At 36.9% G+C, this 15,636-nt stretch overlaps 2 protein-coding genes across 3 annotated transcripts; one reads left to right on the plus strand and one right to left on the minus strand.

Moving 5' to 3' along the window:
* Positions 1 to 878: 878 nt before the first annotated feature.
* scg2b (secretogranin II b) lies at positions 879 to 3,896 on the plus strand. Of its 2 annotated transcripts, none has more exons than XM_051138844.1 (2): positions 879 to 1,026; positions 1,563 to 3,896. In XM_051138844.1, the coding sequence occupies exon 2, from the start codon at positions 1,568 to 1,570 to the stop codon at positions 3,323 to 3,325; it is 1,758 nt and encodes a 585-aa protein (XP_050994801.1). In that variant the 5' UTR covers positions 879 to 1,026; positions 1,563 to 1,567; the 3' UTR covers positions 3,326 to 3,896. The 2 variants fall into 2 exon arrangements, with proteins under 2 accessions (XP_050994801.1, XP_050994809.1); XM_051138852.1 differs by lacking the exon at positions 879 to 1,026 and adding an exon at positions 1,349 to 1,464.
* A 42-nt stretch (positions 3,897 to 3,938) lies between these two features.
* Positions 3,939 to 14,911, minus strand: ap1s3b (adaptor related protein complex 1 subunit sigma 3b). Its single transcript, XM_051138863.1, has 5 exons — positions 14,772 to 14,911; positions 8,318 to 8,496; positions 6,708 to 6,816; positions 5,529 to 5,666; positions 3,939 to 4,781 (listed from the first exon to the last, which is right to left on the minus strand). Exons 1-5 carry the CDS (start codon positions 14,772 to 14,774, stop codon positions 4,746 to 4,748), a joined length of 465 nt encoding a protein of 154 aa, XP_050994820.1. The 5' UTR covers positions 14,775 to 14,911; the 3' UTR covers positions 3,939 to 4,745.
* Positions 14,912 to 15,636: the final 725 nt, after the last annotated feature.

Genomic DNA, 15,636 nt, shown 5'->3' on the forward strand with positions numbered 1-15,636 from the left:
TGATTTTGCAAAAAAGAAAATAGAATTTTTTTTCTTTCCTTGTCGTTTTTGGAAACTACAGCTAAAAATACTTCACACGATGTGCCTGAGAAAAAAAAAAAAAAAAAAAAAAAAAACCTCAAAAGGACAAAGCTTCCTCCGCAGAGACTTTTTGTCTGTGTTCCAGGAAAAGTGATCAAGTACAGATGAGTGTCATCTTGGCACTAATGTCACTAGGGCACCTAATTCAGCTGCTGACAGGCCCCACCGCAGGATCTAATAAATGCTTGGGACTGCAGGCGTCTAGGGACAGTGGAAGAGATCCACAACCGGCAGATGTATATTTATCAGAGGCCTTCCTCTCCCCAGTGAGTCCCACAGAGCGTTTGTGCGTGTGTGTGACTCATCGCCTGACGATTTAACTCGCCTGTGACGCCTCTGTGTATAGAAACACAACGAACAAACCAGTTTTACATATTTTGCACACCTATGATATCCTGATTCTTACTTAATACAAATAAAATAAGATTTTATCTGTAACAGAAATGTTTTGCAATTTAATTCACCATAGTTTTCACTCTAAAAAAAAATGTAACTGGCCCAGTACCTTTTACTAATATGTACTAATATGTAACATTCAGGGGTTTTATTGCATTTTACATTAGACATTACATTAGCTGTATTACAAAAACGTTTCAGTATTCAGGCAGAAACTATGGTAAAATCCTGAACACGTACAGTAGGTATACCTTTCTGTCGTTCACAAAACGCTCTATCCTCTTCTGTATGATTAAAATACACCTATAACAGACCATAGCTTAATGTAAGAGGCTCAGTTTCTCAGAGGTAAACGTTGTGAATGGTTACCATCGGTACGGATGCATGCACAGCCTCGGTATTGCGTGAGCATCGGTGACGCATTGATCAGGTGCCGCCTCATATAGCGCGGGGAGCTGTCCGGTGCTGAAACACAAACGAAGCGCATTGAGGCAACACGGAGGACATGCTGTTCACGCTCATTCACATTCTCTGAGCTCTACACAAAAGGTACGACGGCTCATTTTCGTTTTGTTGTATTCACGCTGTGAAAAAAGCTAAGGTATGCGCTAGTTTGCTTTGTGAGGGTTGGAGAGGAGTAGAGCTTTTGTTCGTTTTCTTTCTGGCTTTGCTTGATTAGATACTATACCTCCTCCGCAGCATATCTCATCTCTTGTTTATCTACTCGATTTCAAGATTCCTGATTTTTAAATCGAGATTTATTCTTATAAGCATAGGTGAAAATATCAATAGATCTGTTCTTAGAGATCCGTAGCCACAAGTGAAAGGTTACCTTGACAACAGGCGGTGACTCATCCGGTGCTGTTGTCGTTTAAAAACATGTTGTGTTCTGACTGATCTCATTGCTGCTCTGGCGCTCGGAGCGTCTCTTCTGCTCGGTCTGGGGAACAAATTTGGGTCGCAAAGCTCTCAAAACTAATTGCATAGGTAGTTTAAACTTACACTGAATTTTAGCTACTTTGTTTTTAAATACCATAAATAAAAAAAGACTGCATGGGTTAACTATTTTTGTTCTTTATCTCTAGGCGGTATGATGCTGTCACTACCGAAACTGTACGCCGGAGGGGTGGCGGTCCTGCTTGTTACCCTCCTCCAAACACTAACCGTGCAGGGCGCTTCCGTGCGCCACCATCGCCTGCGAGGCGGAGACCAGGGTGGCTTCCTTGCTCCCAGCTCCGATATGATCAAAGCTCTGGAGTACATCGAAAGCTTGAAGCAGAGAGCCGACGGACCAGAGAGTCCAACAGGGGACTACGACGAGGTGGACAAATTCCGCTTTCTAGTGCAACTCGCCTCCCTACAGGATGAGAACGCACCCACGCGTGAGGATGCCACCCGTTGGCCTGATAACAAGGTGCCACAGTGGGTTCGATCTCTACTGCGAATGCTCGAACAAGCTGGAGAGGCTCCAGAAAGCCAGGCTGCGCCTGGAAACGAGCGGCGTCCTCACAAGAGCAGACGCCCGATGGCAGACGCAGAGAGCCCCGTCGGAGACTACGGGGGCTTCGTGAAGCCGCACAAGAAGTACCCGCTGATGTTCGAAGACGAGGAGAACGGCAGAGACAACAAGCGGGCGACTGAGGATTTGGATGAGCAGTACACCCCTCAGAGTCTCGCCAACATGCGCTCTATATTCGAAGAGCTTGGTAAACTGTCTGCCGCACAGAACCAGAAGCGAGAAGAGGATGAAGATGCTGAAGACGACGATGACCTCTACAAGGTTAGGAACCTGGCGTACGAGGACGTGACCGGAGGGGAAGAATGGGTGCCGCTGGAGGAGCAACTCGAAACGGAGGAAGTCGTCAAAGGAAGCCGTGAAGAATACGAACGAGGGCTGGGAGATAACGGTGAGCAGGGCGAAGCCATTGAAAGACGAGCTACTGAAGAGGACGACGAGAACCCAGACGATGATACAAAACTTGTGGACTACTACCTGTTGAAGGTCTTGGAGATGACAAACCAGGCACAAAAACGAGACCTAATGGAAGGAAGGAGGAGGCTACTGTCTCAACCCTCTCTAATGGACCCCAGGGCAATCAAACAACTGCTGTCGGCCATTTCTGTGAAGCTCCAGGTGCCTCCAGAGGACCTGGTTGGAATGCTCTTCATGGAGGAGACCAGAAAACAACAACAACGCCTTCCTGAGACCCAGCTGGTTAGGAAGCCTAGCCAACCTCGGTACAAGAGCCGGGTCATTAAGTATTACAATGGACGACAGCCAGAGGTCACAGTGAGCGATATCCCTCCTGATGTCAAAACTGAGGATATCCTGAAAGTCCTCGGGTTAGGGAATCTGGCCAACAAGAACGCAAAATTTTCTTTGCTAAAGCAAAGGCCCTATAAAACAGCCATGGCGAAGTACTTCAACCCAAACGGAAGACGAGGAAGCTTGTTCTTGTCTGAGTTAAACAAAGCTCCAAGCAAAAGAAAAGATGATTATGATGACGACGCAGTAGATGAGGATGAAGAGTCGACCTTCCTCGCAGCCAAGCTCCTGACTGAGTACCCCGACACCAGCGCGAGCGATCGCAAGAGAGCCATCGATTCCACCACGAACGGACAGTTGCCTTATGAGTTGTATGAGGAGGCCATGAAGGATTTCTTTGATCAGGTTGACAATGGAAAGAGCACGACCACCAAGAGAGACACCCAAGGGAAAGAGGAGCCCGAGGCGCCCCAAAAGCCGCCCGCTCAAGATTCAGCACAGGAAACCGTAGATCAAACCCCACCTGTGCCTGGAACAGAAGAGGGTAAAGAGTATCATGGGAAAATGGTTGCAGGAATGTAAAGAGCCTGAGCGTGTATTTTTTCCCCCTGCTCTTATTCTGACAAGTCCCACCCCTTGTCCTTTTAACTCTTTGATATGTTTGCTACGGCTACACGAACGACTTCTGAACTGCCCAAATTGTAAACCGGTTGTAAGAAGCTCCTACTAGCCAATCCTGCCACAGAAGGGACTTGTCGGAGTATGCACGGGGGAGAAAAAAAAATATTGCTAACTTGTGGGACATGCCTATATCTCCTCAAAAGTTATTTTAAAAAAGTAAACAGTTTAAAGTGCTTTAGTTTTCATGGAATTCTATATGATGTAAATATCTATGGTATATCAATGTGCGGGAGTTCAAGTGTATTTTATCTGTCGTTTATGAATTGGTGGTCCTCGAAATGTTTTCTTGTTCCTTTTGTTGGTATCAAGAGAATGTTCCCGTAGTCGTAGGACTCCGCTTGCTGCAATCTTTACAAGCTATTTCATTATCAAACCAATAAAGATGGATGTGATTCTCATTTATAAATCATTTTGTACGTGTTCTAAAGTGTGAGAAGAGAAACATGAATAAAGCATTAACGTATTATTTTTCCTCTCGCTGTATTGTGCTGCCTTATTACACTGAGTTATGCATGATTCTACATAAAAACAATCATATTATGACTTAAAACAAGAAACATAATGCATGACATTTAGTCTGTGCAGGGCTGGATCTTGAAAAAGAAGAGAAAAATATCAAGCAAATATTCATATTTACATTTGATGACCTAGAAAAAGCCAAGGATGTCCACTTGATGATACAGGACCTGAAACAGTGGCAAGGATAGTCTCATAATAAGAGATATTAATAAAAAACAAATCCATTACTTTGCACAAAAATACAAATTCATTAGAGAAAACTGCAAACACTTCACAGAGTAAATCATATCAAAAAGACAACTTTAATATGACAATATCAACAAAGTGTGCTCAAAGCAGCATTAGCATTCATTCAAAAGTGTTTTTTTTCCTTTCTTGAGCTAAATGTCTCCTGAGACATGTGACATGTTTTAAAACATGAGAAGGCACTTCAAATAAGCCAAGGTTTAAGGTTCTTGCAAATATATGATTACTATATAAAATGGTTTTGGTATAAAAATCAAAATTACCAGTTAAATCTATGGTTGCATATGGGAGCCATCTCATTTATTTTTCTAAATTGACAAGACATAATCTATTCAAAAACACGACATGAACCTGATTCAGTTATATTAAAATTTGAGTGGAATTGATAAAGTTCATACAAGGACAAAAACAATAAATAAGAAAAAAATCTGCAGCCCTCATTAATAAAGTCTGTAACTTCTTGCAATGAAAAATTGTGTCCTGCGTGAAGGACACAACCTCCACTGCGGAGGCAGGTTTCGTTCCCTTTTGTCATATTGAATCTTGTCAGCTGCTGTCAGAAGGCTGGTTTGCTCATGTATTCTTCCATCGTCTAAAGAGAAGAAAACATAACTGATTACCCTTTGAAATCATTTTAAGTGACATTTTCAGCCTCCCTTGCTGTGCAGAGGAGAACTATCCTTCATATGTATGGACCCTGCTTATTAAAATAATGTATGGACAACAAATGATTAGATGCTATATGGGTTTTAAGAAAACAGTTGACTCAAAAATGAAATTTCTATCATTATTTATTCAACCCATCAGTTATACCCCTTATGCTATATTCCTATGAGAGCTGCTTTGAAGGTGAGTAAATGACATCATTTTCATTTTTGGGTGAACTATTCTTTTAATGTGGTCTTATTTTTTTGAGGCGTGCTGGGAAAGCTGGCATTTAGTGGTACTGAGAGCTGTTCTGTAAAACCACACTCTCATACTGGCCATCCGTTTATTTCTCTCTCTCTGTCGAATCAATAATGTTTTATGAAGGTGACGGCCAAAGTAGAGCTCTATAACTGGGTAGCACCATTAAAACAGCTGCAGGTTCTTTTAATCTAAAATGTCTGGCTCAGAAACACTGACTGAGATTGTGTTGCTATGTGCCCCATTATTATTAATTACTATTAATAACACTGTGTTTTAAAAATGTCAAAACAACAGCATTTGGAATGGAAGAGGAAAAAAAAACTTTTTTTTCTTTTTTAAAATCCTATTTCAATACTGTTAAAAAAAAAAAGATTATTTTTCAGTTTCATTTTTCAAACAAAAAAAATGCAATTTAAAGTTAGTGTCTCACCTCTTGCAGCATATCTGAGGCCTCTACAGACTTTGCAATAGACAGTTTGGATGTTTCCTGAATCTCTCCGCCCATCAGAAACTCATCCAGGATAAAATAAGCCTTCTCAAAGTTAAAGATGATGTCCAGCTCACATACCTGTAAGATATTACACAGACAGAAATTGGTTTAAAAAAAAAAAAAAAAAGATAGTAAAGAATAACCTGTGTTCAGTCTATGCAACAAATAAATAAATAAATAAAAATGTATAGCAAAAAAAAAAAAAAAAATGATGCATTTAATAAAAGATACTTATGTAAACAGGAAATATAAACAATATTAACTACTACTATACTTACATCAAAAAATAAGTACAATGTACTTGTATTCATAACGTATTGCAAAACACTTTTGCTGCTATTGAGGTGGGATATGGGTAAGGTTAGGTGGTATGGGTAGGTTTAAGGGTGGGTTAAGGTGTAAGGGATGTGACAACAGTGTAATTATAACTGTAATTACAGAAATCAATTACAGATGTAATTACATGCAGGTATTTTTAAAATATAAGTAAAATGTAAAAACATGTATATACACAATAAGTGCACTGTATCAAATTATTACTTGTACATTACAATGTAAGCACACAGTAGTTAAGGCCACCTAATATAAAGTGGTACCCAATATTGTATGATATATTTATCAAATATATCAAATATGTGATCCTGGACAACAAAACCAGTCTGTCTTAAGTAGCACAGGTATATTTGTAGCAATAGCCAAAAATACATTGTATGGGTCAAAATGATCGATTTTTCTATTATGCCAAAAATCATTAGGATATTAAGTAAAGATGATGTTCCATGAAAATATTTTGTAAATTTCCTACCATAAATATATCAAAACTTAATTTTTGATTAGTAATATGCATAGCTAAGAACTTAATTTGGACAACTTTAAAGGCATTTTCTAAATATTTTAATTTTTTTACATCCTCAGATTTCAGATTTTCAAATAGTTGTATCTCGGCCCAAAATATTGTCCTATCCTAACAAACCATACATCAATGGAAAGCTTGTTCAGCTTTCAGATGATGTGTAAATCTCAATTTAAAAAAAAAAACGGACCCTTATGACTGGTTTTGTGGTCCAAGGTCACATATTTGCTCCAGAAGTGAGAAATTAAGAAACTGAATGTATTTACATTGCCAAAGTATTTGTCAAGCAGCTCCACATAACGGTGCAGAATCTCTAAAGCCAGAAGCTCATTATCCTGGCTCTCCAAACCACAGCAGAAATATAGACTGGCGTACCTACAAACAAGTGGAAAAACATAACATTTATTTTTATTCATACAAAAAATGAGTTTCAAAATAGAACACACAATCCTCACAATTGCCACCTGCAGTCTCTGTAAGGCAACTGCTGGCATGGCGAATCTCTGTATTTATAAAGGTCACACTGGGAAAACAACAGGAAAGAACAGAGAGACAGGTTAAGAGAGGTGTGAAATACAGATCTGAACCAGAAGAGTGTAAGTAACAGGCTCTCAGGAACACAAGTGTGAAAACTCACTCTCAGAAACACCATGGTTTCAGAGCCTGACAGAAGGATCTGATGCAGCATAAAAATCTGAACTGTGACCAAGAATATAGCCTTTGCTCTGACGCATTAAAGTTTAGAAGCACAATTAAACATTTCCATTCACAACCTCAAAAACAAAGGTTTATTTATATTATATTCAGAAAATACCCTTTTATGACATTTTCTACTATATAGGGTTGACTTTATGGTTCTTTATGGATTAAAAATATTCTTGATCATATGTTGTATATATTATATATACGACAATACATTGATTTTTCTTTTATGCAAAAAAATCATTAGGATATTAAGTAAAGCTCATGTTCCATGAAGATATTTTGTAAATTTCCTACCGTAAATATATCAAAACTTAATTTTTGATTAGTAATATGCATTGCTAAGAACTTCATTTGGACAATATTTAGATTTTTTTGCACCCTCAGATTCCAGATTTTCAAATAGTTGTATTTTGGCCAAATATTGTCCTATCCTAACAAAGCTTATTTATTCAGCTTTCAGATGATGTATAAATCTCAATTTTATGACTGGTTTTGTGGTCCAGGGTCATACAGTATAGTTTCTATTCAGGAATGTAACACTCACTTTTTATGATCAAATCAATTAAAATACTAAATATGTATATAAATCAAGCCCTGTCCTGTTTTACTTGAAATATCATATTAGTAAAATGGATTGTAAATTAAATTTTCTATTGACTTGAAGACTACATGTTCAGAAGTGACATTAAACTGTTTCCAAGCTTCTTTACTGGAATTAAATTAAAGCACTGATATTTCCCAGTGTAAATGTGTGGGGTCAATTTTCAGGCACCGTTGATGGTAATAGGGGGCCATTGTGTAGGAAGCTGCCACTAGGTTTCGCCGGAAAACAAGGAGGACTCAGATAGTTGCATGTCGTAAGCTAATGACATCAGTAATGGCAGGAGAACTGGACTGAACTGGTTTAAAAGAAACAGCACAGGACGGGGCAACAACGGACGCAGAACGCAAGTGGTATTTTAATTAGGCCACATAAGATCTGACTGCTGACTAGGTGTCCGCTTTGTACGGTTTTAGAGTTTCTGCTCACACCTTGTGATGACTAATGAACAAACACGAGAGCCTGGCAGCTGGGCTTTTAATTAATGCTGAATCCAACAACCAGCATGCGCTTTTACAATACATATGTAAGGAGCAGGACATTCTCCTTTGGCCTGGGTTGAACGCTCACCTCTTATAGACAATTTTCAGGTCCTTCCAGTGCAGGAAGTTGCACGTACGTGGTTTCCGTGCCAGAACCATAGTGGTCATGTCCTTCACAATCTTCTTCCTCTCTCTTTCCGGGAGGGGCAGGAACCATTTCTGCAGCCGTAACTTCCCCTGACGACTGAAGAGCAGCAGAAAATGCATCTGAAAAGAGAACATGTATTTTAATTGGACGGTTAATGACGGTTTTATTCTTTCATCTTTTGGAGTGGGTTTGTACTAGTGGTTAATGATCCAGGTTGGCTATCCAAAGGTTGTAGGTTCAGACCCCAAAGGTAATGAGTTACCAAGACTGTGCCTTTGAGCACACCCATGAGAAATGTGCTGACAGTGAAAACACAAAGTCAGTCTGAATAACTGCCACTGCCAATTTAAAGGGATAGTTCACACAAAAATGAAAATTCTGTTAATAATTATCCACTCTCATGTCGTTCCAAACCAGTCCTTTGTTCACAACACAAATTAAGATATTTCTGATGAAATCCGAGAGCTGCAAATAGGCTGCAAAAAATCAAGTTCAAGACCTAGAAAGGTAGTAAGGACATTGTTAAAATAGTCCATGTGACATCAGTGGTACAACCTTAATTTTACGAAGCTGCGAGAATACTTTTTGTAGTTGCTTTGTTGTCAATGCAGGCTCAGAAAGCCTTACGGGTTTGGAATGACATGAAGGAGAGTAATTAATGACAGAATTTTAATTTTTGGGTGAACTATCCCTTTAAGAGTGAATAATCTTTTGCTTTTCATTTTAAAATTTGTTTTCTATGTGTATTAAATAAAAAAACAATGCTTCATAGAAACATATAACTGCTGCAATGCATTCAAAAGGAAAACATCATGAATCTATGTATAAATACTCCTAATGCAAGGTTTTTCTGCAGATGCTGCTTGGAGGCAGATGGTAGACAGAAATTCTGCAACACTGCAGGTGGACTAAAGGGTTTCACACTAGAGTCAAGGCCAAAATTATTCAAGTGGGTGGATTTATTTTGTGCCTACTCTGTAATTTCATATAGCGAATATTACAAAGTGTACCCATTTTCTTAGCATTTTACCTCCCATCAACCATCTTCAAACATAAAACTGAATTAATTTTTACTTTAAATTTACCAGATCACACATGCACCAAGATGGAAATTGCATTTAAACAGCTGTGCTGTAAATATGGCAGTACATTAAAAGAATCTATATTTTTTCCAGCAATCTGTCAACTAATTTCATCAGTCTTCAACTAAGAGAAGGTCTTTAATTTCAGCATCTGTCCAATTTAACAACACTCCCTTTCAACAGCGTAGTCACATCTCAGGTTTACAAATAAACAAGATGGAGCGACTGCATCAGATTCTTTGTGGTTTGGTTTAAAGTCTTTGACAACAGAGCTTACTAAACTTTTAAATGTTCAATCAGTGAATCAGACACAGCATCAATGCAAAACCTTTTTGGCAATGTTACAACACTGAGTCGAGCTGAGGAACACTTGTGGATGAAATGCATTTGTTATTTCCAAATATTTATTTCTCAAAAGTGAAATAATAATATTCAATTAAATCATAACCAAATCTAGAGCTTTAGATATGTTGAGCTGTGGTGCTCTTGCGAGAAACGCAGGTTCAAATCTAGCCTGCATTGTGTTCTGATCCCATGTCCTCTGTTTCCTACACAATTTCCTGTCTCTTGTCTTACTGTGTCTGTAACAACAGTTGGAAAAAGCCCACAGATACAATTTTAGGAAACAGGAAACACAAAGAAAGACACAAACTGCACTACAGACAAGCTAACCTTTTCACTGTCACACAAACCCAATCAATATGAGATTCAATATCCGTGAGACAAAGATCCGCTGTCAAAGGCAGGATGGACCTCTGCATGAATCCTTTCCACACGAGAACTAATCAGCTCAATGCAACAAAACTGAGAACAAAATTTCTCAGAACTCATCCTAATTTTTCCTCCCCCCCCTCTCATTTGCACAGAAATCTGGCAATGCTTGAAAAAGCTTTGTGTTCTCATAGACGTACGTCACGGATGGGCAGAGAATATTTGACGCTCATTTTGTGAGTCACATAAACTTCCAATAAGCCGCTTTTTTTCAAGGACTTATCAGGTCACAGGCCACACCGACGACTATTAACAGAAACTATTACACAGAAACCTGAGTCACACCTTTGAAACAAGATTAAAATACAACAGTAAAACAGTATTCAATACAGAGACATTTTTCAAATGACAGTTGTAAAGAAATATAAAAATGTGCAATATAAATCACTGTGCAGAATATAGTACCCCACAATGCAGTTAATTCTAATAAACAGAAAAAAACTTAAAAATATAGCCAAATCATTTATTACACTACCAGTTTTTGAACAGTAAAAGTTTTAATGTTTTTTATCTCTTCTGCTCACCAAGCCTGCATTTATTTGATCCAAAATACAGCAAAAGCAGTGATGTTGTGAAATATTTGTACTAATTAAAATAACTGCTTTCTATTTGAATATATTTTAAAATGTAATTTATTCCTGTGATCAAAGATACATTTTCAGCATCATTATTCCAGTCTTCAGTATCACATGATCCTTCAGAAATCATTCTAATATGCTGATTTGCTGTTCAAGAAACATTTTTTATTATTATCAATATTTAAAACAGCTGAATAGATTTATTCAGGATTTTCTGATGAATAGAAAAATCCAAAGATCAGCATTTATCTAAAATAAAAATCTTTTGTTTACATTAGACATCATACCATTCAAAAGCTTGGAGTAAGTAGAATTTTTTTTTCTTTGGGAAAGAAATGATAGAAATTAATACTGCTTTAAATTAATGCTTTAAATTAATCAAAAGTGATGATAAAGACATTTATAATGTTACAAAACATTACTATTTCAGATAAATGCTGTTCTTCTGAACTTTCTATTCATCAAAGAAACCTGAAAAAAATTACACTTAGCGGCTTTCATTATAATAATAATAATTATTATTATACATTTTTTAAGCAGCAAATCAGAATATTAGAATGATTTCTGAAGGATCATGTGACTGAAGTAATGATATTAAAAATTCTGCTTTGAAATCTCAGGAATAAATTACATTTTAAAATATATTCAAATAGAAAATTTATTATAGATTATTATAAATGTATAATTTATTATAAATTTATAGAGTTATTTTAAATAGTAAAAATATTTCAAAATTGTACTGTTTTTGCTGTACTTTGGATCAAACAAATGCAGGCTTGGTCTTCCTGTCCAAAACGTTTAAGTGGTAGTGTTTGTTGTCGAAAGTTAGAATTATTTCTACTAGTTAGAATGAACGTGAACTGTAGAATTAAACAAGCATACTGTTCAAAATGCTTATTGATTGTTGCACTGCATTTTGCTTATTGTTTTACAGAAAAGCAGCTAGTACACAGTATAACTGCATTACATGCAATATGCAAAAATTCTATTTCACTTTAATTACAGGTACAGTTCGCCCAGAGACACCTGAGGTTAAAGGAACAATACACCCATAAATTTTAATTTACCCACTCTCAGGCTATCAAGATGTAGATGAGGTTGTCTCTTCATCATAAGAGATTTGGAGAATTTAGCATCACATTCGCACTCTGCAGGGAATGGGTGCCGTCAGAATGAGAGTCCAAACATCTGATAAAAACATCACAATAATCCACAAGTAATCGACACAACACTAAATCCATCAAAAAATATCTTGTGAAGTGAAAAGCTGCTTGTAAGAAACCTAGATTACCCTAACATTGTCACTTTAGGCCAAAATAATAGTCTATAATCCATAATAGTGCTTCCTTCAGTGAAAAAGTCCAGCACCTGTTGTCTCACATCAAAATCCAACAACATATTTGTTTCAAACTGTTTTCACATGCATGTTTTTCTTTCCTAAATCATATGAAATGACTTTTCACCAAAGAAAGCAATATTATGGATAGAGTACTTGTATTTTACTTGTGTTTGAAGTTCAATTTAATAAATTTGTTTATTACAAACAGCTTTTTGCTTTACAAGACATTAGTTAATGGACTGGAGCGGTGTGGATTATTTGTGGATTATTGTGATGCTTTTATCAGCTGTTTGGACTCTTATTCTGGCGGCACCGATTCACTGCAGAGGATGCACTGGTGAGCAATGCAATGCTAAATTTCTCCAAATCTGATCCTATGAAGAGACAAACTCATCAATATTGTGGATGGCGTGAAGGTGAGAACATTTTTCAGCATATTTTCATTTTTGGATCAAGTATAAAAACATGATAACCCCCTCAACCACTCATAAGCTTTGCTAATTGTTATGCTTAATGAGAGAACTCATTTTGCTCACGAACACATATGCACACAGATGCAGGAACACCAGGTGGGCAAATGGAACCGTCAGCTGCTTCATTGTTATGACCAAAACATGCTGGCAATGATTTTATTTGCTTCCTCAGTAAATCCTGATGAGGGACGAAAGATGAAAACACAAGGAAAAAACAAGGAAACAGAAGAATGCACTGCATCGGCTCTACTATTGTGATTCCAGAGGAAAAAGATTCTCTGAAGCATTTCTTCAGCGTGGCACACCCATCATACGACAACAGGAAAAGAAAAGAGAAAGAAAACCGTGTTCTGCAGCTATTAAGTTACATACATCTTTCTCTCTACATTCCACACTTTCTCTCCTTACACACATACACACACCCCTCTCCCTTGCTCTCCCACACATAGTTTCACCAGGGGAGGGTTTAAATGAAGCTCCACGTTTCCTCTTGAGCCTGTTCCTGCTTATATTTCAGTTCTGTGATGCTCTGATTTCATTTTCCTTCTATTGTTGAAGTCGACACAGCTGTGAGCGGCTACAGCACACAGGAGAACATGCTTACAAACACACTCGCCGTGGTGTAAATGAGATTCTGCAGTGTTATCTCTTTGAAATTAAAAGAGACACTTCTTCATCACTTGTAATTACTCAGATGCATACAGACAATATCAGATCAAGCATTGTCAGAGGACCTGCATGTATTGTATTAGTACTCTGGAGAAATTTTGCAAACACTTACACTTACACTTAACCTAAAAGCTAAACAAAAACGTTTTTATGAATTTTAACCTGTAAAACTATATTCAGTATTTTTTATAAATAATATAATAACAATAATTATACTGTATTCATAAAATATACAGTATTATTGTGTTAAAAATTGTGTGAAAGTTTTTTTATATCATAAATGCATATGTAAGGACATTATTGTTGTTATTATTAGATTACTGACTGATATTTTAATAGTACACTTAATAATATAAGATATTTTTACAACATATTTTTCATTTGAGTATTAAAGTATTATTTTTTAATGTATTAATATGTAAAAAACACATAAAGTGTTAAATAATATGAATTAATTTGTTAAATGTACATTCATAGCGATAGCCAACAATGCATTGTATGGGTCAAACTTTTCAATTTTTCTTTTATGCCAAAAAAATCATTAGAATATTAAGTAAAGATCAATATTTTGTAAACTTCCTACCGTAAATATATCAAAACCTAATTTTTGATTAGTAATATGCATTGCTAAGAACTTCATTTAGACAACTTTAAAGGTGATTTTCTCAATATTTTTTTTTTTTTGCACCCTTTGATTACTTTGATTATCTCAGCCAAATATTATCCTATCCATATATTAATGAAAAGCTTTTTTAATTAGCTTTCAGCTGATGTATAAATCTCAGTTTCAAAAAATGGACCCTTATGACTGGTTTTGTGCTCTAGGGTCACACAAATAAAATATTATTATAACTTAATATTAAACGTTACTATTTAATTTGTAATACTGTGATGGGTTTGTAAAGTACTCTTTACTCATTCTTGCACACATTAACCAGAAGGGAAGATAGTTCTTTTGTAAACTCACTCAACAGCAGTTAAACGTCACAGTGGTCAACTCCTGTTTGAACAGCAGATAAACAAGATTACCTGGCCGCCAAATCAAGTAAGCTAAACCAGGACTTTGCATACAAGTTGTCGCCACACAAAAGGTTCCTAATGAACTAACAGTGTTAAAAACTGACAGCTCGATATCAAGAGAAGCGAACCAACCGGTTTATCCAGACAGATGAGATGAGATAACTTCACTACAACTATACCTTTAACTCCCTCAGCATTTAAATGACACCCGATTCATTTGCTCAGACTTTGAATAAAACAACTTTAGGTGAATTACATCAGCTCTAAACGACACTGTTTTCTTTAGTCCGTGTTAAACAAACAGCTCACGAAGGACGGAAGTTTTAAAGCCCTCAGGTGCACTCGCTATATACGTCCTGACAGGTGCACAAGCACAACCTGTGGAGGAAATTACCTGTCGCTCAACACATATGTGATCTGAATGCGTTTAGGCGAGTCAAAAGAATTTTCTGTGTAACTTACCATCTTGAAGTAAGAAATACGGACGGAATGTTGAAATGCACAAAATTCCTATTCACTTCCCAGCTGGTCAAGGCCGGAGTCATCGCTGCCCTTCCCAAACTGTGGGGAGAGAAAAGCTGCGCATGCGCAGAAGCTTGGCTTTGTTTTCGATTCCTCTATCCGAGCTCTGATTGGCTGAAGCATTGCACCTGGCTACGAAAGAGGCGGGGCGAAACCCTCTTCACATATTTTCCTGCACTTCACCTTTAAACCCCAAAAAGCAACCTTGATATTTATGAATATAGATATTACATGAATGACTATGTTGTTAAGTAACCCACTTAAAACACAATTAAGAATAAATTTAAAAATAATAATAATAATACAGCAATAATAATTAAAGTACAGTTTGCTATTATGAATATTATTATCTTATCCCTCAGAAAAACAACTAGCTTTAATGATAAATAATTACAGTCCACTGAGTCCTAGTCCTTAATCCACTGAATTTGAATGGGAGACCATTATTAATGTCTTTTTTTTTTTTTTTGAACTGTAACATAAAAAATATAAAACACAAATCTTACACAGCTTGTTGCACAAGACAAGAAAAATGGGATTGTCACTGTTCAGTTTAGTTAATTTAATTACAATGGACTTTTATTTTGTTCTCTGAAGTTCCCTGTCTTCCTTTGTTTGCTTTTCCCACCACTCTTTAGTTGTCATGGTAATTAATTTAATAATCACAGGTGTTCACCATTACTGCCCTTATTTGTCTTGTATTTAAGTTTGCTGCTGTTTCACCATTTGTTGGTCTGGTATTGTCTGTGTGATGTACAGCTGTCTTGTGATTTAGCTCTTTTTGGAATCATTTAATTAACCTTGT

The sequence above is a fragment of the Labeo rohita genome, chromosome 2 (genome assembly GCF_022985175.1).
Source record: "Labeo rohita strain BAU-BD-2019 chromosome 2, IGBB_LRoh.1.0, whole genome shotgun sequence".
In the NCBI taxonomy this organism is placed as follows: domain Eukaryota; kingdom Metazoa; phylum Chordata; class Actinopteri; order Cypriniformes; family Cyprinidae; genus Labeo; species Labeo rohita.